At 38.7% G+C, this 27,400-nt stretch overlaps 2 protein-coding genes across 3 annotated transcripts; both read right to left on the reverse strand.

The window, feature by feature from the left end:
* Positions 1-1,612: 1,612 nt before the first annotated feature.
* gnrh3 (gonadotropin-releasing hormone 3) lies at positions 1,613-2,478 on the reverse strand. The gene is made up of 3 exons (XM_034152460.1): positions 2,341-2,478; positions 2,109-2,189; positions 1,613-1,794 (listed from the first exon to the last, which is right to left on the reverse strand). The coding sequence occupies exons 1-3, from the start codon at positions 2,476-2,478 to the stop codon at positions 1,741-1,743; spliced, it is 273 nt and encodes a 90-aa protein (XP_034008351.1). The 3' UTR covers positions 1,613-1,740.
* Positions 2,479-2,946: 468 nt separating this feature from the next.
* On the reverse strand, positions 2,947-26,758 carry LOC117499397 (receptor-type tyrosine-protein phosphatase epsilon-like). Of its 2 annotated transcripts, none has more exons than XM_034151756.1 (21): positions 26,539-26,758; positions 20,363-20,602; positions 14,652-14,723; positions 13,842-13,938; positions 13,293-13,366; positions 12,714-12,850; positions 12,472-12,562; positions 12,248-12,324; positions 12,132-12,168; positions 11,928-12,025; positions 11,214-11,333; positions 10,066-10,229; positions 8,181-8,316; positions 7,846-7,995; positions 7,331-7,424; positions 6,896-6,972; positions 6,623-6,757; positions 6,264-6,389; positions 5,964-6,115; positions 4,826-4,961; positions 2,947-4,698 (listed from the first exon to the last, which is right to left on the reverse strand). In XM_034151756.1, the coding sequence occupies exons 3-21, from the start codon at positions 14,716-14,718 to the stop codon at positions 4,624-4,626; spliced, it is 2,043 nt and encodes a 680-aa protein (XP_034007647.1). In that variant the 5' UTR covers positions 14,719-14,723; positions 20,363-20,602; positions 26,539-26,758; the 3' UTR covers positions 2,947-4,623. The 2 variants fall into 2 exon arrangements, with proteins under 2 accessions (XP_034007647.1, XP_034007646.1); XM_034151755.1 differs by having other exon boundaries at positions 13,842-13,950.
* Positions 26,759-27,400: the final 642 nt, after the last annotated feature.

Consider the following 27,400-nt stretch of genomic DNA (forward strand, 5'->3'; position numbering starts at 1 on the left):
GAAAACAGTCATTAAAATGCGGTGGGTACTATTCACCAGTGTGCATGGGGGAACCAACTCAACTGAGCTGGTTAATCAAAAGTTAATTATATAATTTTCATGCAGATGAGGGAAACATTCAAATGAATCCCAACTCTACAATCATTACAGAAAATAAATAAAGAAATAATTCTAAAATGCTATAAAATGTTCAGGGACCTGGAGGCTGTAAACAATATGAAGTTTAATTTGAGGTAAACAAAGTGAATATCCACCAGGGGGTCCGGGAAGGAGAAAGTGAGGTTAAATCAAATTTGGAAACATAGATACCAGCAGGTTTTGTTGTCCTGATATACGTGCAATTAGGCAGGTCCTTGATGAGGACACTGGGAGGGAGAAAGTTGGCTTTCATAGCAAATACTTAGGGATTATTTAAAGGGAATTCATGGAATTTAATGCGCTATCTGTAAACATTCATTATTCTCACACTCTAGTATACCAAATTGAATTAAAACCATATTTTAGGAAATGTTATAAAAGCACAATTATCCTTTATGAGGATGATGCAATATTATGGAAAACCCCATTAAGATAAGGAATACATCTATTCCTTTTCACTTTCAGAAGAAAATAACCAAGACAAGATGTTCTTCTGTAACTTTGTCAAGTAGAAATATAGTACTTTTAAAAAAAAAGTCTTTCCTCATCAAAGGAAATGATTGTGTTATGCAAATTACAACCATGAATATTAAACCAACGATGTGAAGTATCACAAATGAACAAGCATTGTTCTGGAAGTGCAATGGAATGTGGTTTAATTTCTTTTTAATTCTATGTGCTTTTATAATGTTCACCTTTTCCCAGTTGTGCCAGCGGGTTTGGGTTCATTGGCGTGCATTACAACCACGCTCGAACAATGCGGGGCCTCCACGGTGTCAGCACAGTTCATGAATCCTGGCCCCTTATGCACCAGGCGATTAGTATGGTGCTCTGTCTGTGGGGCTTTGCCAGAAAATGAGTTCTCTTTAAAACATATGCCCCCTGCTGATTCCTTTCCTTTCCCGATATGAAATTCCAATTTTTATAATGAACACCAATTTCTTTTACGAAGTGGAGGGAGGGGGAAAAAAAGTTTTATTCCCTTTCTGTTTTGGATGGCTGCAGTTCTCCTAAATTACAGAAAGCTGTTGTGGACATCACAAGCCGAACATGTTTTGTCTTTCATGTAGGGGGGGCTAATCAACATTCAGGTAGCAACACAAAAAATCATCTGGTGTAATTTTCCACATCACATATGCACATGACTGGTGTGGCAGAAAATGGAATTAGCCAAACTGTAACAAATTCAATTAAGTCATTGATTTCTAATAAATTGGCCTTAATCACCAGCTGTTGTCATGCTAAGATTGTTGTGTCACAAGTTTGTCATGCTTGTCGGTCGTGCCTGCTTTACAAAGGCAATTTAATCTATTAAAAAGCTCTTTTTTTTAAATTGCATTTTATATTTCAATAGCATCATTTCAGTTCTTATGACCAGATACACAGGGTTAGATTACAATGTAACTAAATAAAAAAGATTTGATCATTTCATCAGAGTCCAAAATCTTTATTACAATTTTAAATGTAAATCTTACAGACATAGATTTCAATTGATCTGTGCAATATGTTTTTTTAAAGTCAGTCTCCTGCGATCCTTCACCGGTGTTGATGAAGATGCAAATACAGTCCGTGTTTCTCTTCTCTCTTTTTTTTTGTAGCTCTTCAATTATTAGGGAACTTTCTCTTTCGGTCAAAATGACTGTAATCGTCATTCATCTGAAGAGGTTGAAATTAAATCACAGTTAACGGTTTCATCTGCTGCTTAAATATTTAATCCAACAAATGGTTCAATCTTCATTCAGGATAGCACACAAGGAAATACGCATCACATCTGCCATCATTCAAAAACATAAAATTAGGCATTCACATTTTCACTCATGCAAAAAGGGGGAAATAAAAACAGTCTTTGGAGCAGTTTGTATATTGTCATTGCTGCTTGGGAACACAATGGCCCACAGTGGTGTACTGTACATTAATATTGTACAATTGAAGTAGACATTGGTGATAAATTATGTATAATAAGCACTTACTACATTGTATGGTCGAAGCCTCTCTTGGGTCTGGGCACTCGCCTCATCGGGAAGAGACACCACTCCTCCTGTACCCATCATCTGAACACAATGAAACCAAGGTGGGTTAGAAATCTGAATCCAAAAGAACATTTACCAAAAAGAAGCTAAACTGAAACATTTTGGAGATTTTCCCTTCAAGACACCACATTTGCTCAAACTGTTAGACTCATCCACATTAAAAATCACTCACCCTGATGGTCGCCTCCAGCTCTCCCACACTCCTCTTCCCACCTGGTAGCCACCCATAGGACCAGTGCTGGGACAGGGTGACCTGCACCACCAACGCCAACATCAACACCTGCACCATCACTCTGCTGCTCGCTTCCATTACAGCTGCAGAGGGACACACATTAGTAATAAAAACAATAATGTCACAGCCGCTTCTCTCAGACCGGGGGTTACAAAGCAATGACCAACATTAGCAAAGAGTACTTCAGACAGTAATTACCAAGAGGAGCGAGTCTAACTTGATAAGCATTGAACAAACTTCATTGTGGATTGACTCACCTCTGTATTGGCTTTGTTTGCATGTGGCGCATTAGCCAGAGGGGGATTTTTATAGGTGTTGTAGGAGACGCCGTCAGGATTATAATCCCCCTCTCTGCAGGTGTGACACATTTACCGACTAATGGAACACAAAATACTGCTAATGGACCTGGCTAAGTGCTCCAATATGCTGGCGTCACCATGAGGGTTCAGAAAGCATGAAATATAGATCAGAAACATCATTGTGTTTGTATCGAACGCATCTGTGTATGGGGCAGATGAAAAGACAACATTAGGATAAAATCTGGCATTTCTCTCCATCTATAATTTATTGGAATCAGCTTTTATCAAACAAATAGTATCCATACAGATTCAAAAAGGCAGAAACATCACTGAAACAAGATGCCCATGCATTTATGTTTCACCAGCTGCAAGGCCTCACTGTCATTGCCTCTATTTCTTGTTCTTTCAGCATGGACATTTAATACAATGAAGTTAACAATGCAGTTAACATTGGTGATGAATAATAATCACAACGATACATTATGTACAGTAAATAAACAAAAACGATCAGTGTTTCATGTATAAACAGTAGAAAGTTGTTCACCCAAACCAAGCTTACTGTTTTATAAAGAAGTAAGCAGAAGCCTTGCAAAAATATATGCTTCTGATTTAGCAGCAATGTTGGAGTTTCCTTAAATACCAAACGTACTACCACTCAAAACATTTCATAATGCCCGTGCATGCATACTTCCTATTTTAGCTCTACACTGGCTCTTTCATTATACTTGTCCAGACAAGGTTCAACTACATCTCTTATTTCAATAAAACTCAAATGTTCTGTTTTTCTTCATATCTTTCACACTTTAACTTAAGCTATGGTACATTTTATTTTCCTTATAATATTCTGAGAAATTCATGATTCATACAGTAAACCATTATTTGAAAACAATGCATTTTTAAAAGTGTGTCTAATAAAACAAAAATCATCTGGCTTGTTTGTATTAAAATTGCGTCACTTGGTGACAGGTTTTGCATGATTAGAAATGTCTCTCTAATCAATATGGCACTGCTTAATGCAAACATGTAAAGTGGAAATGTAAATTTGTATAAAAAGGGAAGGATGTCATGATTGGCTGTAAAATATTACGTACGTAGAAAGATACGTTGGGATGTTATAATCCATTTTTTTCTGCCTGTTCCAATGTGGGCTAATTGCATTTTGCAGCGTCAGGCACCGATCCACTAAGTAATATTGCCACGGGCAACCCAAGAAAGTTGGTGAAGTTGAATAAAATTGCAACAGGCAGCAGCTGTTTAGTTATTCATAGACAGAAGTGAGAACATTTGCAGCGTCTAACAGAATGAAATGTATCTTGAGTCTTGTGTTTTTGTTTGAGCTCAAAGTAGATTATAAATATTATTCACACATGTCACACAAGACATTATTTTAGCAAAAGCAGTAATTATATTTACCATATTTCAAACACACAATGTATTCCCCTCATAGCAATCAAACAACACTAATGTAAAAAACAGGCATTGTGGCCAGCGACAAATTAAGCAGAAATAAAAATAAAATGCATGTTTTCCACAACAGATGAGATGCAATTAGGTAGTTAGCAATAAATACAATATATACAGTATACAATATCTTCATAGATTAAGTGAAATACAATCTTTGAATGTTTCCTTTATTGACCCTCACACTGTTGCAACATATGCAACATAAAACTGAAGCAGAACATACATATCGAAGAACCCAACCGTACCATAAACCACTATAATTACCATATTTTACACTGGAAGCCTGACGATCAAGCATTCCTGACAGAGGCATACTCTCCTGGAGTACAGATGTTTTCCATTATATTACAGTATGTTACAATTATTGTTTAGATCTGTAATCAAGTGCAAAGTGTAAAAAGAGCTTGCTTTAGAAAACAACATTCAGGAAAGGGAAATGCCTACATTAATTTGACAGGTATTATTTAAAATTGGCGTAGTCTGAGAAAATGTCAACAAAATCCTGAACCACTCTGTAGCAGTAGTCATATTGCTCCTGGAAGAAAAAGCAGAATAAAATAGTGTTACTTTGCATAAACATGTAGAAATAGTTCCAAACAACACAAATGTGAATAAGCTGACGGATTCTGCACAGTGGGTTTGATAGGATCTCTTTTACTCACCACAGTCTGGACCATGTGTGGTCTCTTCATGCGTAAACTCTTGACGGTCTGGAAAACGTCCAGCAGGCCTTCAGCCTTCACCCTCTCCAGAATGTTACTGAGGGCAATGAAGGTACCGGTCCGACCCGCTCCAGCGCTGAAACATGAAGGACAAAAACATTAGCAACCACATCACATTCTGCACACACTGGACGGCCTTGAAAATGGGTTGCCTTGCTGCAGAAGAACTACAGATAATTTAGAAAAATAAAGCTCAGAAGAAGAATATTTTAAATTCTCACTACTTCTACTACATTTCTTTAAAAGAATGCTGCAATGAATCTCTTGTAATCCTTGCAGCAGATGCTTTTTTCCCCATTTGAATTAAAAAGTTTGCAAGAGAAAAGGTGACCTTTGTGTAATAGTCCTAATAATCATCCCCACTTAAAGAAAGGCTAATCCAAACGCTAACACTAATCAGTTTGGAAGCTCAGTGTTTGACTGAGTCAATGTTTACAATGATGGTGGGATGGAGAGAGGAAGACACAGAGAGACGGGGAGCGAGTGTGAGAGTGATGTGTGATTCGGAAGCGAAGTGTAGAGAGACTTTGGGGATTGCATCGGGTTAGCCCCGTTTCCCAGGGGCAGAGAAAAAGCTTTAAAAAGCCCTTCTTAGACAAGTGGTGATGAAGGAATAGAAGAGAGTGATGACACCATTTCCTGTCGTTAGCTCATCTTATCAGATTAATCATAGTGGGAGTCAGAGGAGATTTCACTTTGAGAGGTTTTAATTGACTGTGAATCAGTGGATTGGATCAATCCCACAGGGGTGTGCTGCTTTAGAATCACTTCACCTGAAGCTAGGTTCTGATCAAAGCTTTCACAGCTAAGTCTTTATAAGGGATCACATAAGTGGTTTAGGCATAGAACACCAGGTCTACTGAGGCAAACTGTACAATTTATTGTAACAGGCGTTTGAGAGAAAAATGTATCTGGAAAAATGTAATTCCTTCCAATATCCCTCTAAAAGATTCAGGTGATAAAAGAAAAAGGGTTGAAATAAAAAGCACGAGCGGACAGAAACATTTATACCATGTCTGTAAAAATGTTCATCTGCAGATACAAATGCTGCAAAATTATCAGAACTGAATTTCCGCACCTGCAGTGCACAATTATGGGACGGTTTCCAGACTGCTGCTGCTGCCTCTGTACAGCGGCAATAATGTCAATCATCCCTCTTCCTTCAGCCGGTATTCCGATCTCAGGCCATCCGTGGAAGTGGAAGTGTCGGACGTGTTGCGACTTCTTTTCCTGGTGAGATAGAGTGCTTTCTCTGTTATTTTAATGCAGCTAAAGATGCTAGATATAATGACATTTCATGCATTTTAAACTGATAGAATAAAGTAGACAGGGGAATTGAAATTCTGTTTTTAAATGTTAGGAATAAAACGTTACGCACTGGTCTGTAGGTGAGCACCATGTCTTTGAGAGTGAAGGTTTCACACTGTGTGTCTGCAGTCAGCTCCACAGTATAATCTCCAAATGTTACACTGCCCTCTGATGGCCAATACTGGAAACACTTTTCCTGGTGGAGAAGGTCAGATGGAAATACAATCAGGCTTCATTTGACTGATTAATGTCCTATTCTTTTTTCTGTGTTTTCAGTGTGCACCACAAGAGTAATATAAAACGATTAAATGCATACACAGGCTGTCAGGAATAAGAAATAGGTCGAATAATAAAATGAAATGAAAGAGATTTTCTAAATGTGCAACTCCACTTTCCAGCCTGTACTTTTGCAGGAGCAGCGTACTGTACCTGCTCCCTCTCTTTGAGTTCGGTGAGCATAACGATTGAATGACACCTCCACTCCCACACCATCCTCCAGAAGTCCTCCACTGTGTGAGACAGTGGGCCCTGGGTTGCGATAAAATAGTCCTTCTGCCTGTAGCCCTGGAGGGCAGATCATCCGGTAAACAACACTTGAGAGTGCAGCAAACATCATATTTTGCATTGTTTGTAAAGGCAACAATGAGCTTTATATATACTTCTATGGGAAATCTATACAGGAGGTTGAGAGGGAGTGCTTACATCAATAAAGGAGGCATTGATGTAGTCGGTGAACTCCTGTCCTCTCTTCACTGACAGCATTACTCGGTTGAAATCATCTGCACAAGAAAAAAAGGAAAAATAAAAACTTTCCATAAGTGATTATTAATAAAATAAAAGTTTGAAAAGGCTGATGGAAAACATAACAGCTAAGTTCAAATGTTGCTGTGTTATTAAAGCCAAATGCGCCAGAGCTGATATCAGATTTCACTGTAAAAAAAAGTTGTAACCACAATTTCCCTTTCCCACTCTACTCTCACATTTCAGTCAAGATACAAGCTGTAGTTAAATGCCATTGATCATAGTCATCCTGATTAGCCGGATATCTGTGTATATCTATAAAAATAACCAGCAGTGTGGCACTTTGATGTTACTGGGATGTGATGTATTATGGATTAGTATCAGAGCAGTCCTTACAAGGAATGATCTGAAGCACACGGTTCTTCTTCATGTTGGCGGGAAGGTTTCCAGTTCTCATGTTCTCCTTCATTATGCGGACGTTGGTCAGTTTCTGTCAGGAGAAAGCAGGAGCAGATTGACATGATGAAAGGTTTGTTTTTCATCAGTGCAGGGCAGCTCAACGCTTATGAATATGATGACTCGGACAGTTTTAAAAACACAGAAGCTGGACAAAAACATTTTGTATTTTCAGAGATGAAGAAGAAGAAGAGGAGGCATTAGGGAATCATTTCAGTAAGAGTGTACGGAACTGTGAGAACAAAAATTAGAATATTTCACCACGTTATATTAAATCCTGTGTGGCAGATGTGGGGGTTCTTATAAAGTATTAGTTGATACAAAGCTTTGCTATTTATGTTAGTACCGCTAAGGGGGGCACCCTGGGCAAGTGTTCCTACCCATGCAGGGCGCAGGGTGATGGGGACGATTCATTACTGACTGAAATGTCTGAGAGTGAGCCTCTTTCATCCTACCCTGAACTCCTCCTCCAGGCCCAGCCTGTCGTGGGGAGCCCTGGTGTTGTGAAGCCTCTGCAGATGGCCCTCCAGAGAGCACACATCCAGCTCCGTGTCTCCATACAGGTAGTACTCCAGCAGAGCCTGGTAGATAAAGGAGTACTGCATCTGAGGGGGAACACAGAGGAAAAGGTGGAAGAAGTAGCTTCAGTTTGCCAAACTATCTTTTACTATTTCCGTGTATCATAGAGGAGGTTGTTTTTCTGTGTCCTCTCTTGTTTGTGCCTCCAACACTAGAGAGAGAGTGGAGCTGTCAGTCCGGGTACCACAGGCCGGAGAGGGTCAACACTTACATCTGTCTGGATGAGCTGACAGCGCTGCTCTCGTATTCTGCTCACAGAGCCGAAGACATCCAGCCTCTGTTCCATGTGCATCATGTCGATCATGCTGTCAATGACAATGAACGTCCCAGTCCTCCCCACCCCGGCACTGAGGAAACACAAACAAGGGGAAGGCACAAGGTCGGACAAAAGTGAAGCTATGGAAGAAAATGTCTCGGATAAGAACTTGAAACAATATTGTTTCTGTATAGCACACATAGAACCTTAGCAACAGAGGAACATTACATGCACCAAATGGTTGAAACAAATGTATTTCTACTTTTATTTTAAGCTTCTATTAGGGTTTTCGAATGAAGGCAAAAATCATATTTTATGACATTATAATAATAACCCTACTTAAAATTTAAATTCCTGAAACTAAAATCCTCAATTTATATAAAGTGATTAATTGGACAAATCAAGTTGATCTTTTTTTTGTCAAGTCATCTTTTCTTTAATAAAACTAACTTAGCTGTGAGTGTTAGGAAGTAGGAAAGCAAACTTTTGGAAAAGGCTTAACACCAGACATAACAAACTAAACAACATATTAAGATAACAACATGTATTTTGGAAAAGATTAACTATAAATAAATAACTGGTTCGAAAATAAATAAAACAATGGAAAAAACAAAACAGAAAAATTTGACGGTGAATTTAGAACTTCAATATCAACATTATGAATGAAGCTTCAAACTATTCTGTATATAACTACTGACAACACAAAATAACTATATAGAAATATAAAAATGCTTCTGCTTTCTTCTAATATATTGCCAAGCTATCCCTGTTCTCTTAACATAGACGTCAATTGTGGACAGCCTGGAGCATGAGCATGTGTAAAAGTGCTTCACCTCTGAAGCACACTCCTAATAGATTTACTGAGGTCGTTTGAGCAGACGGCTCCGCGGGGAGCAGAGCTGCCGTCCACAGCGGGCGAGGGGCTCCTCAATGGGCCCCATTCAAGAACAACAGGCCCTCTCCCCCAGCACCTGTTGCTGCAGTTGCTCTCTGAGCTGCTGATTTCTTTTGTGAGGCTTTGCACTGATTGGCCAGGCAAACATAACATATGCACTCTTCAGTATATATTTATTTATGCTTCAATTCAGTTTTTATACTCTTGACCTACAACTAAGTTGAGCTCTACAGTAACATTACCAAACCTAACATGATACAAATACAAAATAAGTTTATTTGTAGTGTTTTATACCTCAAAAGACAGAAAATATCCCAACAGGTCTGTGTTGAAAGTTTTAAGAACTGTTGATTTTTTCACATACCAAATTTCATTTTTGCGAATAGATTTTCTTGCAAATAGGGAAATTCATCATTCGCAAAGTATTTTCTTGTCTCTTATAATGAAATGAAGCAGCTCTTTTTATTAACTTCTCTTCACTGTATTTAATTACATTTATGCAAAGGTCTCTTTCCTATAGAGAGAATAAATCATCTAAATTCACTCCTTATGGTACAACTTGAACTTTCTATTGCAGGAAAGAAATTCTGCTGTGTCAACTTTTAAAAGCGGATTAAAACACTTTTATTTCACCAAGTTTTAGTTAAGTTTAAAATGTAGGGCTATTGGTAAGATCCTTATTTTAGAATCAGTATTATCATTCCGATTATAATAATGTGAAAATTCCTTCTTAACTTTGTCTATGTTTTTATTGTAATACCTTGTTGACTCATATTTTTTTATCTTATATATGTTTTTGTCAGAAATGATCTGCGCCTATTTCTATTTTTTCTTTTAAGCACATGAGGTCTACGACTGCTGTATAAAATGTGCTCTATAAAAACCTTAGCTGATTGATTATAGTCATATATTGTTTTCTGGCTTTTGTTTTACAACAGATTTTACCTGCAGTGCACAACAATGGGCCCAGCATACGTTGGATTGACAGTCTTGACCTTCTTGAGGAATTTCAGCATGCCGATGGGCGAGAACGGCACCCCGAAGTCTGGCCAGCTGGTGAAGTGGAGCTGGGTGACGAGGCGCGGAGCTCGGGGGCCGTCGCTGCCCTGCTGCGAAGCACAGAAACAAACCTGAGCATGAAGCATGTTCACTGTGCAGACACACATCAGTCAAATATACTATGCTACCTACTGGAAAAGTACCCTCAAATTGACTGAATCATTTGTCTTTTTTTGTCATTTCGCTACTTGTGACGGAATACAATTATTAAACATGTGTACTGGTTTGCCTCTGCCTCGCTCTCCTACTCATGAATGCTCTCTCAAGAGAACACAACGTCATGCTCTGTGTTCAGAGGATGTAAAAGCTCTCAGTGTGCCAGCTCGTGCTGCAGCGCTATACCACAGTCACAGTTTTCACAGAGTCAGAGAGGATATCTCCACTTCTCCGGCTTCAAATGGAAAGGGAACAAAGTGAATTTTGCAATCTGAAGGCTTGGCTGAGATGGCAGCATCAAAAACACACGGAGAGAACTACAGACACTGAGAGTGCTGTATGAACCTCTAAAGATGAGACATTTGTAGTGTTTACTGTATGTTAAATACACCTACACTTTCATGCTGGGCCCATAACATACATCCTTTAATATCCTTTAATTTGTTTCCATTTTCCATGTATTTATTATATTTTGCATCTCATAATAGTTTACTAAAATGTCTCCATGGGGAACTACACCATCTCAATGTAGCTTTGTTTCATGTTTAATTTTTAATAAGAATCTAGCTATTATGATGATAGGTTGTTATAACAATTAAGGAGTATATTAAGAACAATATTGAAAAAGCACACTATTATTTTAATAGCATGTGTATGTCTAAATAAAGGCATCATTTAGCTTAATCTTTGGTTGTTTTTATTGTGTCCTTATTTCTGCTGCACAGTATAATCACTTTTTTGCTGACGTGCTGTGAAGTCAGCTGAAGTCCATGCTGCTAACTGAGACACAGTTTTCTGTTTAACAATAATACAAAAGGTGATTTAATTAAACATTTTTTATAAACATATTGATATGTAGATCCACACATTTGACTTACATATTGAACACAGAACTTTCTAATGGTGTAGTCCACCAGTACAGTGACGTCCTCCATCGCCACTCTGATGTTCCCGTACATCCAGCAGCCTTTCTCTGGCCAATACTGATAACATTTGTCCTGGTAACATAATAAGAACAAGAAAGAGGTCAGTCTTTAATAACTATAAGAAAAATATACACCTTAAAAGGAAAAGAAAACGGTATTTTCATTGTATCAGCGTATGTTGTGTATCTTATTGGTGTGCGTACAGAAATGTGTATTTGACGTATTTTTCCCAATCCAATCCAAAGGCAATCACAGGGACTTTGTGCGACTCTGTCAGTCAATACGATCTTCACACTGACGTTTCAACTCATTAACTACAATCTCAGACTAATTATCATGGAGCCTCTTAGGATCTTATCAACAATTATTCCGTCATTGATCCCCATTGCCTCCATTCTGCCCTATCAAACCCGCAGTTGAGCTCTCAATTGATCATCCCTTTGAGGCTAAATTTAATGCGATGCTAAGTAATCTGCTGGGTGACACTTTGTATGGATCCTGGAAAAGGGGTCAAATAAATGATGCCCATGACTTTGGGTCATGTGAATACAAAAGGGTTTCATTAATGGTGAATTGAAGCCATATCGATTGTATAGGTTAAATCTATACACACCCTATTTAAAATGATAAAAGTGCATTGCAGAGGAAGAATACTTTTAGACAGACCTCTTTCCTTTCTTTCAGATTCGTCAGCATTACTATAGTTGCTGTTTTCTGCTCCCATATCATCCGCCAGAAGTCGGCCAGCGTCTCAAGCTTTGGGCCTGAAGCAACGTCAAGAAAAGTATTAAAATAAGGTGCAAATGGTTATAACTCGAATGCTTGCATGCTCAACATTCATTAAAAACTCAAGCAAACTGAAAAATGTACCTTGAGCTGCAATGAATCTGTTGTTCTCTTTAAAACCCTGTGTGAATGGACATGGTATTAATGAAAATGTGTCAAGAATCTTCCATATTACAAGCTTAATTGCTACTAAGACTCACATCTATGTAGGATGCATTTATGTAGTCTGAACACAGATGTCCATCAAGATGACTCAACAGCACTCTTGAATGATCATCTGAGGAAGAGAGAAGAAAAAAGATCCTGTAAATAATAGGCTTATTTTTCATTCAGCCCACATCACCCTACGATTTAGAGATCAATAAAACTGCAGTCTAAAGGTTACATTAATATTGTGTGCTGCAGAATACATCCTGACACTCACATGGTAAAATGTTTGGGTATCTGTTTTTCTCTCTGTTGTGCTCTCGGCTCGCCTCCTCAAAAGACCCGTGGTGGTAGTAACACGGCAGCGACTATAAAGAAAGAACCCCCCCCCCCCCAATACTCATGAGATCAAAATAAAGCCGGGGGTCGACAGCCTACAAACATAACATTTTATTACTATTTTCTGTATTTGTTCTGTGCTTGCAGGACAAAGATCTTAGTCAGACCACACAAACTCACATTGAACTCCTCTCTGAAGAGCTTGCCGTCATCTGCCGAGCGTATCCGGTACTCCTCCTCCAGCGAGTCCAGAGGGATGGGGAAGTACCTCTTGGAGGGCGAGGGGGATCTGGGAAGGAGGACCACTGTCTGCTCTCCTGTGTTTTAGGGAATATATGGCAGTCATACAACTAATGTTTCCCAACAGAGAACATTACAAGCTCTCATAGCACCTGCAAAAACAAGCCTGATGGCCATTAAGATTTCCTACTTTTGTGGGTACATGACAGAAATGATTTCTCCGGTCATAAACATGGTGCCGCTGCTGCTGCTGCAAGGAACTGTCTTAACTCAGAATTTGGCCTTTCCCCTAATTTATGAACTTTCTACTTGAAGTGAAAGTTTATATGACTCCCTATGTGCTGGGAAAGCCAAGGGCCTTCCAAGACCTTTCCAGCTTCCTTGGACTTCAGATCGTAAAACTTTCCTAGTCCATAAAGAATGTAAAGCTACACTTAAAACTAAAAAGAAATAAAAAGTAAAAGGCTGTATTATATTTTCAAGCACTTGGTGGTTATATTGAGTGCAACACAATGTTACCTTGTTCCTCCAAGAAGCCATTAGGTATTTTTTTGTCCACCGAGGTAACGAGAGCTTTCCTGTGGTTTTTGAACCTGTAGTAATCACACAGAGAGAAGCAGAGAAAGAAAAAAGCCTCAGAGAAGATAAAGGGAAGACATCTCTATTAGGAAAGCAAAAACAAGTGAACCCCAATTACTAGAACATAGCTGGTGAGCACATAAAGTAAGCAAACGATAAATACTAAAACCAATATCAACCACGTGAGAGAGGCAAAGCTGTTCCTCCTCATGTCTCCGTCAGGGAAAGAGCTCTGAGCCGGCTGATCAGTGAATGAGTCTGACCCGACCTGACCTAGCTGTTGTTGTTTGCTGGCTTACTTGAGAAGCAGCTGTTTACCCATAAGCCAATGCTCACCGCATGTTCCCCAACCACCCCCGTCCTGAAGTTTTAACCCGACACACTCTCACACAGACACACGCTTAAAGGGACAGAGACAGAGAGAGAGGAGAGAAGGCACAGACTCACTCCAAAACTAAAATAGCCAGATCTGAATGTTTCTTTACTCACCTGAGACAGTAGATAGTCAGCAGGACAACGATGATAAGAAGCAGGGATATGATGAGTGTCGAGGGCAACACATGAGCCCCCTGGTGGGTGGGGTTTTCTGGATAGAACACTAAGTCGTCAGTATACTTTTAATGAAAACAATTGTAAACTTTTTGATATTCAAAGGATAAGTTTGATGGGAAGTGCATATATAGTTTTTGTCTTGCTGCACTGTATCTGTACATTCAATTTGAAGCATTTTTATTTTGTGAGATCTAGAGGTGCTGAGAAGTAGATTTTCTCCCTACGCAGTAAGGCTAACCGCTTCCGCCGTTTCCAATCTCCGTGCTAAGCTAACTTGCGGTTATCTATTTATAATTTTTTTTTCATCTCAGTCTTTGCAAGAAAGCAAATCAGTGGATTTCCCAGAATGGAAACTATTCCTTTGAAGCAATACTTTGTAATTTTACTGAGTGGTGACCACTGTAACCACACGTGAAAGGATAATGTTATAAAGTAAAATGTAGTGTCACGGCAGAATGAGTAGCAAAAAGTCAGCAAACTGACTTTTTAATTTTAATTGCACTCCAATAATCGTGTAAAGTTTGCCAACATGTATTACCGTACCATAAGGAACTGGTCATACTAAACCAAGTAAGGTGGTATCAGCAGTTGTCCTTTAAATGAGCCGTATTAATACATTCAGCTTTGTATATGTATGCAGAAAAAATTGTTAGTTCTTCTTTCAAAAGCTAAATGCTGTAGTCTCACTGATCCTTTCCATGTGTTGTATGAATGCAAAGAAATAGACAAAAACATTTCTACAGTTACCTGCAGTTTGGTTCTCATGAGATGAATTATTCACAGCAATAGAGATCCCAATCAGAAACAACACCATTGTCACTGTGGATGGAAAAGAACCACAGTCACTTGTAACACAAAATCAGATTCAACATTGTAATTATTTCCACCTCCCACTAGAAGGCGCCACATCTCTACGAAAAGCCTCTGCAGCTGTGAGAAAAGATGCAGAGGGCAGAGAGGAGAGCTGCTCAGCTTTGATGCGGCTGGAGAGTGATGTCTGTCTCTCTGCTGAGCAGTTACAGTCCTTGTGGGAAATCTGCCGGCAGTCTGGTCCTGCCAGGCTGACTTGAAAGAGCTGCAGCATATCAAATAGCCTAATATTCAGACATCAAACCGGAGAGGAGGCTTTAACCCTCAGGTGACAGTAACCATATCCCCCGTAGACTGTGGATTTGACACTTGAGTTGAGCTCAATGTAGTATTTGTTAGAAGCCATCTCATTTTGCAGCGTTGTCTTTGATGTCCAGCACCGTTCAGCCTGGGAAAGCATCCTGCATGGTCACAATAAGACACTGTTCATCAATGATTTGAAATATGGAGGACATCATTTAGGTGTGATCTTCCTTGTTTCCTCTCTTTTTATACCTCAGTCACTCTCCCTCTTTATCCCTGAACCATCATTATATTCTAAACCACATTCTCACTTTTCCCTTTTTGCTTCATGGCTGGGAGCTATTTGAGATTTATTTTGGGAAGAGCTCTGCGAGTGTCTTTCCAAAATGAAAAGTATATATCAAGTTACTCACAACTACACCGGAATTAAATAGATTTTGACACGTTATCCTTGCGTCTTATTATCTCCGAGTTGTAGAAGCCAATTTCTTCAAACTCACATCCATTTTCCTCTTTTCTTCCCCATTGTTATAATGAGAGGGTAAGAAATCATAGAATAAATTGGGCAAACGGGGCAAATCTGCCTAAATGGCTTTGATGGAATAAATGAGAGAAGCAAGAACTCAGTGTCCTAATTCATCCTCTGTACCAAGTCCCCTTCTCGTTATAGAGGCCACAAGACAGCATGGAATAATTCATTGTGTCAATTTAGTTATTCTAGAAATGGGTCATATAGGGGCCTAATTTGTGATGTTTGAGAGAATTTCTTCCACATAACCCTAGGGGGGCTTCACATAACTGTATCTTCCCAGGCTTATGTAGAAAACGGAGCCACATGATAACGCTCTAACAATGTGCTCAAAAACAAATGTATGCCAAAACTTATAAAAGTATAATTGGACAACAAATTAGGGGCTTTGTGTTTTGCACATTATACAGTCTCTCTGCTGTTATAAACAGTACAGCACACAGGATGCTGACAAGATTACACACGTACCATCTGCACAAAACTGCTATATTTCATGTATTTAATCTTCTCAGTGCAGTCAGATCTGTATTTCTTTAACAATAATCACTGGACAAACACATCCAATTCCCCTAACACCCATTTAATGTCCCAGAATCATCGCTGCGTGCAAATCACAGATACACACAACGCCATTTCTCACTTCAGAGATGTATGCATGCCTGCACATACGTCCCACAGCCAAAGGCTATGTGTTGCATATGTGCCGCACTCTGTTGGAGAAGCCAGTGTTAACAAGCTGACAGTGTCGGCACCTGTTCCCCACTCTACCCCACTGGGCAAGTCACATTCACTCACACAGAGCCATCCTACAGCTCTATGCTGCAAGACATGCTGGGTGTACGGGTCAGTGCGCAGGTCGCAGCATATCTGTCATCTGCTGGCAGCTTCAGTATATACAGCAAAAAGCCAAGCCAGGAAATGAAAGAACAGAAGGGGCATATAAAGACATGTCAAATGCACTGTCACTTTAAATGACTCCATTAAATGAAGAAATGATGAGTCAAATCTAGATCAAAGATTTTCCGGTTAAAAGGAAAAATGGAATAGAATTGAGTCCTATGTGATGAATCATTATGTGTTGCAGTGTGGCCCTCTGGCCAACAGAGGGGATTGATGACACACATTGAGAGAACACTAAGAAGAGGAAGAAATATAAGGTGTCTTATTCCAGGGGAAGGCAATGTAGATTTGGCCAAATGATAACATACATATTTCACTTCTTTTTCAGACCAAAAGGAACAAGGGTTTTTGTGTTGCTCATTAAAGCATTTAGTAAAACATGGTGATTATAGGTCCTACAAAAGATGCTCATCGTTCTCCTTCATTCAAGGCTTCGAAAATGTAGTCCTTGATTACAAACACAATTTTTATATCTTCAGTTTAGCCTTAAAGGGCCTGATATTTATCATGTAAACAAGACTTTAATGAGAATTCAGTAAAGTCATGGCGACTGACAGGACATTATTTAACTTTCTGTGAGAATTAATGATGTACATTTCTTCATATTCCTGTTTCAATCTGCATTTATCTTTAAAGAATTTGTTATGACTCATTATGACACATTATTCACTATGGCTAATGCCATTTACAATGCACTATTTATATATCTTAATTAGCATATGACATCATGTGACCCTCATTTGAAAGGGGATTTGCTGGAGAGACCCACTTTAAATGAGGAAAAACACGCTTTGGTATAATTGGCCTCGCCATCCCCACCAGCTATTTCATCATTTATTCCAGATCCCTGCCTCTGTCTGTTTAATGAAAGACTAACAGCAAGGTGATACCTTCAACCTCCTGCACCTGCTTGACATAAATGTTTGCAGGCTATTAAATTATACTGCATCAGTTGAGTTGGGAGAGCAGAAGGAATCCATCCCATCCATGCATGATGCAATGCTAACATTTAAAATGCATCACAGGGTGGCTGAACCTTAATATGAATCATTCAACATTGATCTGCTTTGATTTTGTGAACAGAGATAAGATGAAGATAAGCATGACTGTGCATTACATGTGAGACAGCTAGATAAACGTAAAAAAAAACAAGTGAAAAATAATAAATAGTAATATATACTATACGTCTCTCACATTTCGAGGCACCCTAAAATGTGCCCTGGTGAATCTGTTCTGCTTCACTTCCACATCTTCCTCACCTTGGCTCCCAAACCATCAAAAATAAAAAACACCAACCACAGAAATATGAATTCTCTTTTCGCCCGACCTGCAGCGGGTTCACTCAAGTTTATCAATAATTCAAAGCAAACTGCTGGGGAAGGCGATGTGTTATCTATTTCCAACCAGAGTTTCAACAGTTTTTCCCCATGCTGTTTTAAAATGACTGTATTTACAAATGTAACCTTACAGATATAAACAGAATATTTTATTTTCCAATTCCATGAAAATCAGTTGAATTCAGAAATGTGTTTCTGCGAACACTTAAGCAGATTATAAATACCTAAAGCATAACAATATGATTTTATGCTGACCTCCAGCCATGTGTTTGTGGGGAATCTATTTGAGCTTTGCAGCCAGGAATCTAAATGAAAGTTTTCCCTGCAATTATCCTTTACGATTGTTTTGCTAAAAGCATGTGGATTAAACATGTAAAATTCAATGTTTACAAGTGTACTGCTGCGCTGCAATGAGGTGCCAATGGGAAACAGCTGTCAATTATTATGGACATTTTTAATGGTAGTCTTACAATCTACAAATCAGAAAAAATTGCAAACACTGCCAATCATGCATGTTTTACATTACTACTGGGCATCATTAAAAGACACCAGCACTAAATCAGTCGGTTACTTTTAATAATAATAATTATGTAAACTTTATTAATCTCACTAAGAATTTCAATGTAGTTTATGTTACACATATAAATGCATTTGCTCTCTTGACATGTCATTACATTTAAATCTAACTCAACCCTACAGATAATCCCTACCTGCTTTAATCTGCTTTTACATTTACAATCTATCCATACCTTAGGGTCATAGTGCATGTAGCTTATCCCATCATGCACTGGGAGGCTGGGTACACCCTGGAAAGCTATCTAGTGAAATCAAAATGGGTTTTATATTGAACAGTTATGAGTATACAAAGGGTCTATAAAACCAGATCGAGCAATAAGCAAAGTCAACCGTTAATGTCATCTAAAATATATGAATACTGTTTGTTGTGAACGTTTGGAAAATAGTCTTATGTGCAATAACTTTTATACACAGTTTAACAGGATGCGCAGCAAAGTGCAATAAAGCAAGACTGGTGTCTACAGCCACGCTGAGGCTAAATTCAGGCACAGCTAAATGCTAACTTCAGCCAGCATGCTAATATTGTCACAATGACAATCATTTGTAGCTGGTAAAATGTACAGTTAACAGTATTTCCTATTAGCTTAGCATTATAGACTAGCAAGTTACAAATAAGGCTTTTATTTAGCAAATATCTGGTCATAATCGGATTTTGGATACATTAAAATATTGACTTGATGATAGACACCAAATGTATTATAATGAATCCCTAGGTCTACATTCATGTCAGTAAAAAACGTCATGGCAATGCATAAAATAGTTCAATGTTTCAGTCTGGATTAAAGTGGTGAATCGACCGACAGACAGACAGACCAACATTGTGTATCCACTTTACTAAATGATGCACTACTGCATCACCACACGACACTCTAACATTACATTTATATTAATTGGAATGCACCACAGTACTGTAGGCTATGGAAAACGCTGCACGATATGTAAACAAATAGGAGCTTCACTGACCTGACCTTGCTAAAAGCTTACAGCAATTGAAACCTCCATTCCCTTGAAAAATATATGATTTCTAAATAATTCAATGTGTTCCACATTGTAGAAAGGACATTCATGGATATTTGCCAGATGTGATGGCTATTGAACTATGGTTTCTAATCTGGAACTATCAGAGCGATATCTTGAGGTTTGCTTGACTACAAATGTGTAATGAGGCATACAAAACACTGCTAAAAAATATAGGTGTCATTAGTATTGCAGGAAGGTATTTTGCATTATAAAAAGGTTAATAATGTTCTGTTCACAGGGGAACTAATACAAAAATATATACAATTGATAGCTAATGATGACATCTAATGTTTTAGTTTCTTCACAAATCAATACAGGCCCAAAGACAGACCCATATTGTGCGCTTGGCGAAGAATAGATGGCATGTCTTGTACACAACAAGATTTTTTTTTAGTTTCCAGGGAGAGTGGAAACAAAGGCAGGGCAAAAAAGAAAGGAAAACCAGAAACAGCCATTGTCAAGTGCCAAGGAAACGATGGGACGAGAGCACAAACACATGTCAGGGTAGTGTGGCAGCATGAAGGAGTGGAGAGATGAGAGAGGAGATGAGACGAGAGGAGAGGAGAGGGGAGAGGAGATGGATTCTGTGTTGGGAGATAACAGCTACAATGGAAGACATACTTGGTACACAGAGGCAGTAAAAAGGATGAAGCGGTACATCGCTGATATATCTTTAAATGCAGTTCACTCTGAGGCATTGCAACATGATTTCCTGTCAAAATACACATAAAAAAAACCCTCCTTTCGCTACAAATCCTCACAAAACCGTATACCCTATACTAGGACTGCTACTGTATCGTTATCTCAATCTTGTTTACATGTCTCCGATCACCTTCTGATGCATTGTTAAGGTCAAAAGAATCAATCTAGAAAGGAGACACTGTAATTATTAGATTATTTCCCATTAATAGATAGAATTACAATTGATTCCCTGAAGCGTAATTGACCTGTTCGGTGGTCAGATGGATTAATAAAAGACTTACACTTCCAAGCAAAGCCAGTGTGATCTGGTATCAGTTGACCCGTCAGTCCATAGCAGCCATGTGATCCCACTTCCTGTCTTGGTCGGACTTATTGAGGTCTCCTACCCTCAGTCCTTCTCCTACTCACATCCTCTCCGAGATATTGATGATAGTACCGGATGAAAGATGACTCAGTGAGGTCAGTGGTGGAGCCTGAGGCCCTTGTGAGAGCTTTAGATTGGGATCAAATCACAGGGGAACCTGGGAAATAAAAGCAAAAGACAATAGTTAGAAATGTTAACTTAACCCAAATGTCTTCTTTATTTTATATTCTCAAGAAATAAAAGAGGCAGGCCTTCTTTGAAACACTATTTGAGGCCAGGGAAAAAATACCCCTAAGACGCATGATGACACAACAAACAGATGTGAAATGAGTGGGAGTTTGCATCTGCGCACAGTATGTCTGAGAGAATGACTGCATTTAATCAAATGGGTGAGGATGTAAATGGCTAGTGTTAGTGTACTGTTTACTTCAACACCCTTTGTTGCAATTCCCTGAACCCACTGTCGCAAAGCAAAAACAACAACAAGCTATTTATCTCCAACCATGCAAATCTAATGATCCCCAAATGAGTCTTCCCAAACAGTGTCCGTGGTACACATGAGGAGTTTTCACACATATACAACTTGCTTCTAACAATATAACCTTCGAATATAATCACATTGATTAAGAGAGTGATGTTCACAGACAATTTAGTCCAATTAAAGCTACACGCAGTGGCAAATCTCTACATGAATTCGACTGTATACAGTGATGTTATTCTATTGCAGTGCTCGAGTCTGAGAAAAAAAGTGTGCCCCTCTTGCCCCTCACTCCTACTCTCCGAGTCCCTCTGCCCACAGGTGTGAGACACAAAGCCATATTGTTAACACTTGGCCGCTGTGACGCAGAGAGGCTGAAAGCAGAGGAGAAGAGGTGAATTAGTCACTAAACCCAGCAGGACGGCCCACTCAGTCTCAGTCTGGGTGAGGAGAATGAATGAACAATGTTTTAGAACACCTCTTTTCACAAGTGCTGTAGTAGCTCTGCTCAACTTTTCCAAATGTTTGGCATTTGAACGTAAACCTGTTCGACATTGAAAGCACCAACTTTATCCTGAGGACTAAACCTGGTCAATAGATCTCTTATAAATGAGACTTTAGAAGCTCTTAAACGTCATTGTTAGAAACACAGCCAGATATATCTACTGTCACTTTTCACATTGAACATGTGCTCTTTTATTAAATAAACTAAACGCTTTCATTTTAAGTTGTGAGTTTAGTGTTTTTGACCCTAAGAAACACTGATGCATTAATCAATAACAATAATCCACAGCTCCTCTCTCTGCTCAAGAGGATTTAAAAAATGTTTTTAAAAAATGTGATCAGCTCATTTTCAGACAGGTTTTTATATGAATGGATCAGGACAAAAAGTGAGTGAATCTTTTTTCCTGAAACTTTCAGAATCTCTTTACACAGAGGGGACACATGTATAAAGACATTGCATAATAGGTGACCTTTAAGATACAGAACAGAAAGATCGAAACTAATTGAGCAGGTCTCCCTTGAAAAAGAGATCAATGATCTCAATGGGATACACCTGGATAAATAAAGGTTTGAAATGAAATGAAATCCAGTAGAGTAATCCTGACTTTTTTGTTTGTTCATCTTCCATAATGTTATTAATTGTAATAATTGGCATCTATTATAGAAAGTCCATCAGTACTTTTTCCTGGCTCCTCCTTAACCACAGAATATATTAAATAACGGTTTTCAGAGGCCATGTAGCTCTCCCTGTGTTAGTAATTGACACTGACATGAAATTAATGAAGGTTTTCTTCAAGGTAACAAGTCTCAAAACAGGGATGGTATGGCACCAATTTCTGGATACATTCATCCAGCAGAGAAATCTCCAGTGAATTTATTCTATATGTGGAGCTAGTGAATGTACATATGATACAACAAGGTCATGCTTAAAACATATACTAAGGAAAAACTGTCAGGAAACAGCTAATGCGACATTTGACCTGACCTAAAAACATAAATCTCATCACTAAATCTGTCAATCAAAAATGAATCACAGAGTAACCAGGCGGAAATGGGTCTGTCCTCTGAATTTGAACACATTTCCGCTCCCAAGTTGAACTCCCTAGTTTATATTCAGAAGGTTTTTAGAAAAGTTTAGTTATCGAGCAGCGGTAAAACTATTTTAATAATAGATACAATAGGTTATGCGCTACACTCAAGTTACTTCATGCTTAAAATAATTAGGCTAGGCCTTTTGCTATGGTAATATATAATCATTAATGTTAAGAAGCCTCGGCTAAATGATAATGGGTATAAAAAATGTATATAATATGCTAAGTTATTCATACTGCATTTCACTTGCGCTCAAGTCATTTGGGAGACTTTATAAAGCCATCTTCATCTTTTCAGACGGATTATTGTTCCCTCTCTGCATCACACATGCAGTCAAAAGAATAAGGAGACATTCTCGCGGCTTACGATTACCGCAAGCACAAGAGCTTCCTTTCTGTGCCACTCTGCCCATTGACTAAGAGGGGAAACATGCAGGCCATTAAAGTTTTATTGGGAGTGCAGTCATCACCCAGCACTCTGTGGTTCAATCATTAATTCATACCAAAACAGACAACACTAAGTACTGTAGCTAAGCGCTGCTGCAGGGTAAAGTTGTCTCTATATAATATGTAATAAAGGATTAGATATAACTATTGTAGTCTTTTGGGATTATTATTTTAATCGTTATTTGCTTGGTGAAAATATTTAAAAATCCTATATCTGATGACGCTATTCAAACAACTTTAATAATGAACGAGTGTAATGAATAGCTATTCATGCTATTCAAATACTGCCTTCCTGACACATAATCCAATATTGATGGCTTCTGCCCCGGAGGCGCACATGATTTTCCTGAGATGATGAATCCACAGTTTTATATAAAATGAGGTAAACTACTGAGGGTTTGCAGAGAGCTCAGACGCATGCAGGAACCTTCATTGTATGATGCTCAACATGGAGAGCAAGCAGAGACTGCGGTTTGTCAGTCAGGCTGATACATTTGATTTCACACATGTGCGCAAGTTCAGATTGTGGTGACTGAGTATCTGTATATTAGTCAATTCAATTGTTGAGGTTGCCTACTGAAAACGTGCCTGGAGAACAAGAACAAATGCTGCTTTTTACAGTAGACAATAAAGACATACAATACAAAAAATATGAAACAGTGAAACAATCGTGTCTTTTCGAGAAAAAAACCCATTAAAAGACATTTCTTAAAGTTCATGAAATCTGCCAATTTCACAACACTAGAGAAAAAAGATCCAAAATACACATTTAGGTGGCCATTTGGGTGTATAGCTATCTCTTTAATTCACCAAAAGTTAACACTAGATAATGCCTTATTTGAATATTTGTTTGAGATGAAATGTTCCCCTAAAATGAATGAGCAAATCAGAGCCTGAGCATCGAACCCCCACGCTTAGAAATAAGTGGCTATCACCGGGGGAAATAGCAAAAGAATATTATTTTTATGCATTCATATTAGATGAGTAGAGTAATCTCCAGCCTCAAGTTTGAGGAATCTGAAAATGACACTTCTGGGACACAGCGTAGGTGAATCCAGGGACACGAGATAATGATTATCACAATTACAGCTCCACCATTCGTTCTGCTGCAGCTCAGCCAAGAGGGACAAGTGTGTTCCTTTCACTAGAGTCCAGCATACATGAATAGAAGATGCAAGAACTGTGAATCAAACTGTGTTACAGCAGTCCAGTCTGATGATTATGTTTTACTTGACTATATGGTATAAATACAATGTTATTTGTGATATTTTAAACTATTTTTAAGGCTTAAATTGGACCCAGCAGCTTTATTCTCTGACTCTTTCACACCTCATGATCAGACGGAGTGACAACATGAGTACTTCCTCTTCCCACAGCAAGTCACACCACAAGTCAAGGTTAATTTATAAAACACTGGCCTCTAAACAGATGCTGTATTAATAAGATGATAATCAAGTCTCGAGTGGGGGGCATAATGCACCTTTTTAAATAGGGTTGTGATGATGCAGTGGAGCGTGTTGTTTCTCATAAAATGTATGGACGTAGTGCAACACATTTGAAGAGTATCCCTGGTTTACATCAAGTTGCAAACATACAGTAACACAGCAGAACACACTTTATCATAATCAAGAGTGCAGTCTAATCAAAAAATGTACTGAGGTGCTTCACAAGGTTATGTGAAGCACTCTACTCTACATATGCAGAGAGTCCATACAGTTAATAATAATCAGCATCTACAAGGCCATTCCAGTTGTTTCAATGACAAACTGTTACAAGGGTGTCAACAGCAGAGAAAGAAGGCCACTTAGACAAAAGTCAGACAGTTCAGTTTAGCAGATTATGAAGGATAATTAACAAGACACCTAATGGAAAATGTATATGGCTAATTAACCTTTCATTAGCCCACATGACTGAATATGCCAGGCATGATTAAGAAGGGTTAAAACATGAATCAGTCTTTATAAAGTTACTTGTCTTCCCACATTTTACAAGTCATCTCCAGTTAAAATAGTTCAGCAATAAGCAAACATTTACAAAAACGACTTAATCTGTGAAATAATCTACTGTATACAACAAACCAATCACATTTCCATTGCATACTAAACTGATTATGAATGTGGAGATGCGTAATAAAACCTATGAGTACAGAAAAACAAGGATGGAAAAAGGACTTTCCATGACTGAAAATCAAGATACTGCAGTTGAGAGGGCATCATTTAACTCACACATAAATCTTTAACCATTCTTCTTTCGGACCAGGTGTTCAACACTCACCTCATACAAGAGGACACCAGTGAAGCATTGAATAAGGTTTTATGACTGTCATCTGATAGAGCATCTATGGCAACCACTGAATTACCCTCAAGCAGATGGACCACATATTATGTAAAAGAAATGCATCATGTTGACTCGGCAATGACTCATGTCTTTCTACACAGGATGTTGTTATATCAATGTCCTGTTTTCATTCATGCTCACGGCTATGCTCAATGACACCATTGTGGATGATTTCAACACATTAGGGTTATTCTCATTTTAGGATATTTAAAAGGCAGCATCAAGAAATGAAACCTCAAATTAGCATGTGTCTAACTATAGCTCATGTATTCCCAAGGAGAAAGAGATGTGGGCCATGTGTCCCAATATTCAGACCACAGATGAGAAAACTGAAGAAATTCTAAAATTAACATCAGCGTTTTGAGGCCATTTAATTAGGGATGGAATGGAAGTTGTTGTGAATGAGGTTATGGTGAGTGAGGGACATTTATAATTCATATCATGTGAACACATGGCATTTCCACCAGTTTCCTACACTGCAACAATTACAGTATGACATCTTATTGTCCCATTAATGTTGTATTCCAGATGTATGGGCCAGTCATTGTCATAGTGCCACAAAGACATTTAGAAATGAGGGAGTCTGAGATAAGGATGTGTATTTTATTTTGAAATCATACATTTGACCTGGATATGCCCTTGCTTCAAAATAAAATAAACTGGCACATTATTATATCTATACAAGAAAACAACCTATAGTGTGTAAAATACAGTGTCCAGTGTGCATGTTTAGTATGCAGCGTAGGCCTGTCTACATGTGTACTACCTGTACTCGCCCCCTTGCGTTTTCTGTCTAGACCAGTGAAGATGCTGCATATCGAGTGCGCCCCTTCCCTATAAAATCTGCTCGCAATTGCGATCCAAAATAACACATTTTTCACATGACACCACAATTAATGTAAAAAAAAATATTTGTACAGGCGAAAATGTTCTCATGGGGCATCCTGGTGATCACAGGGCGTGTGGATTTGCTCCACTAACCCATATTTACTGTAGTGCATGTTGTGTGTTGAGGAATGCTAGCAGCTACAGCATTTTCTGCTTGTAGCGTAATGCAGTGTGGACTAATTAAGATAAATGCACGGAGGTTAATACATCGCAGCTACACTGAGCACCAGGGAGAGGTTTAAGAAAACGAGATAAAAGACACACAGAAAACAGTCGGTGTTTGCGCAAAAACATGCAAATGGAAAGTAGCCCGGCTGGTTTAAAGAGCTGTTTTTTTTTTCCTCTTACCGTAGTACTCTGCGGTGACCTCGCCTCACACGGCGCAGCGGCTCCTGATGTCGGCTGGTCTCTTCCCTGCTTGCCTCTCCTGCTATGTCCTTAGGATGACAGCACAAAAACATCAAGTTGTCGAATCATGTGACCGGAGACGAATAACGCGTTTAGGTTCCCCTGATAGTCATATTTCCAGCAGATCTCTCCGAGGATGCGCTTCCCCCTCCTGCCTGAGCCGAGCTTGTTATGGCAGCCGGCGAGAGGAGCGGAGCGTGGAGACCCTCCCCCGGGCAGAGAGTGGATCAGGTGGACATGCACTCAGCATCCCTCACATTCCTGCATCACCACGATATAGGGCAGGCCTGTGCATAAAAAAAAGCTCAGTTAGTTCTCCTTCCTGATGATACATGGTGACATTTTAGCATGTGACGTTTGTTCAATAGGTCTTACATTCCTGTAGTGTCCCTCTGGGGTTTGCATTACAACTTCACATTGACTTTATCAAACTTTATGGTATTTTATCATGAATATGATGTTACACACTTGCATGTCCTGTGGCATATTTGTTGACAAACAGGCTTTTGTTTTTGTATTTTTTATTTAAGTTGTAATGAGCTCTATAAATCATCTTTTTAGTTCCTTCGGTCAGTAGAATACATCACACAATGAAATGGATGACCTTTGGAGTAAAATAATAATCTAATGGTTTTACTACAAAGTACTACAGCCTAATGGTTATGATATACATGCTTCCTCAATGTGCTAGCAAAAAGTTGTATTGAGCAAAAAGTAAAATATGGTTATACTTTTAGATATTAAGAACATGAAATGTAATCTTAACAGTTCAAGGGAAAATGTGTTTGTAAGTTTGGTATAC

Source organism: Trematomus bernacchii, unplaced genomic scaffold (assembly GCF_902827165.1).
Source record: "Trematomus bernacchii unplaced genomic scaffold, fTreBer1.1, whole genome shotgun sequence".
Taxonomy (NCBI): domain Eukaryota; kingdom Metazoa; phylum Chordata; class Actinopteri; order Perciformes; family Nototheniidae; genus Trematomus; species Trematomus bernacchii.

What these genes read in the sequence shown, in the direction of transcription:
- LOC117499397 (XM_034151755.1), bottom strand. Translation starts at nt 14,718, where the DNA reads ATGGTGTTGTTTCTGATTGGGATCTCTATTGCTGTGAATAATTCATCT. An exon ending in TGGCTTCTTGGAGGAACAAG is followed by an intron (nt 12,851 to 13,292) that starts GTAACATTGTGT and finishes CCTAAAACACAG; the next exon opens with GAGAGCAGACAGTGGTCCTC. An exon ending in GTCAGCTCATCCAGACAGAT is followed by an intron (nt 7,996 to 8,180) that starts GTAAGTGTTGAC and finishes GTTCCCCCTCAG; the next exon opens with ATGCAGTACTCCTTTATCTA.
- gnrh3 (XM_034152460.1), bottom strand. Translation starts at nt 2,478, where the DNA reads ATGGAAGCGAGCAGCAGAGTGATGGTGCAGGTGTTGATGTTGGCGTTG. An exon ending in AGCTGGAGGCGACCATCAGG is followed by an intron (nt 2,190 to 2,340) that starts GTGAGTGATTTT and finishes CATTGTGTTCAG; the next exon opens with ATGATGGGTACAGGAGGAGT. An exon ending in GGCTTCGACCATACAATGTA is followed by an intron (nt 1,795 to 2,108) that starts GTAAGTGCTTAT and finishes CAACCTCTTCAG; the next exon opens with ATGAATGACGATTACAGTCA.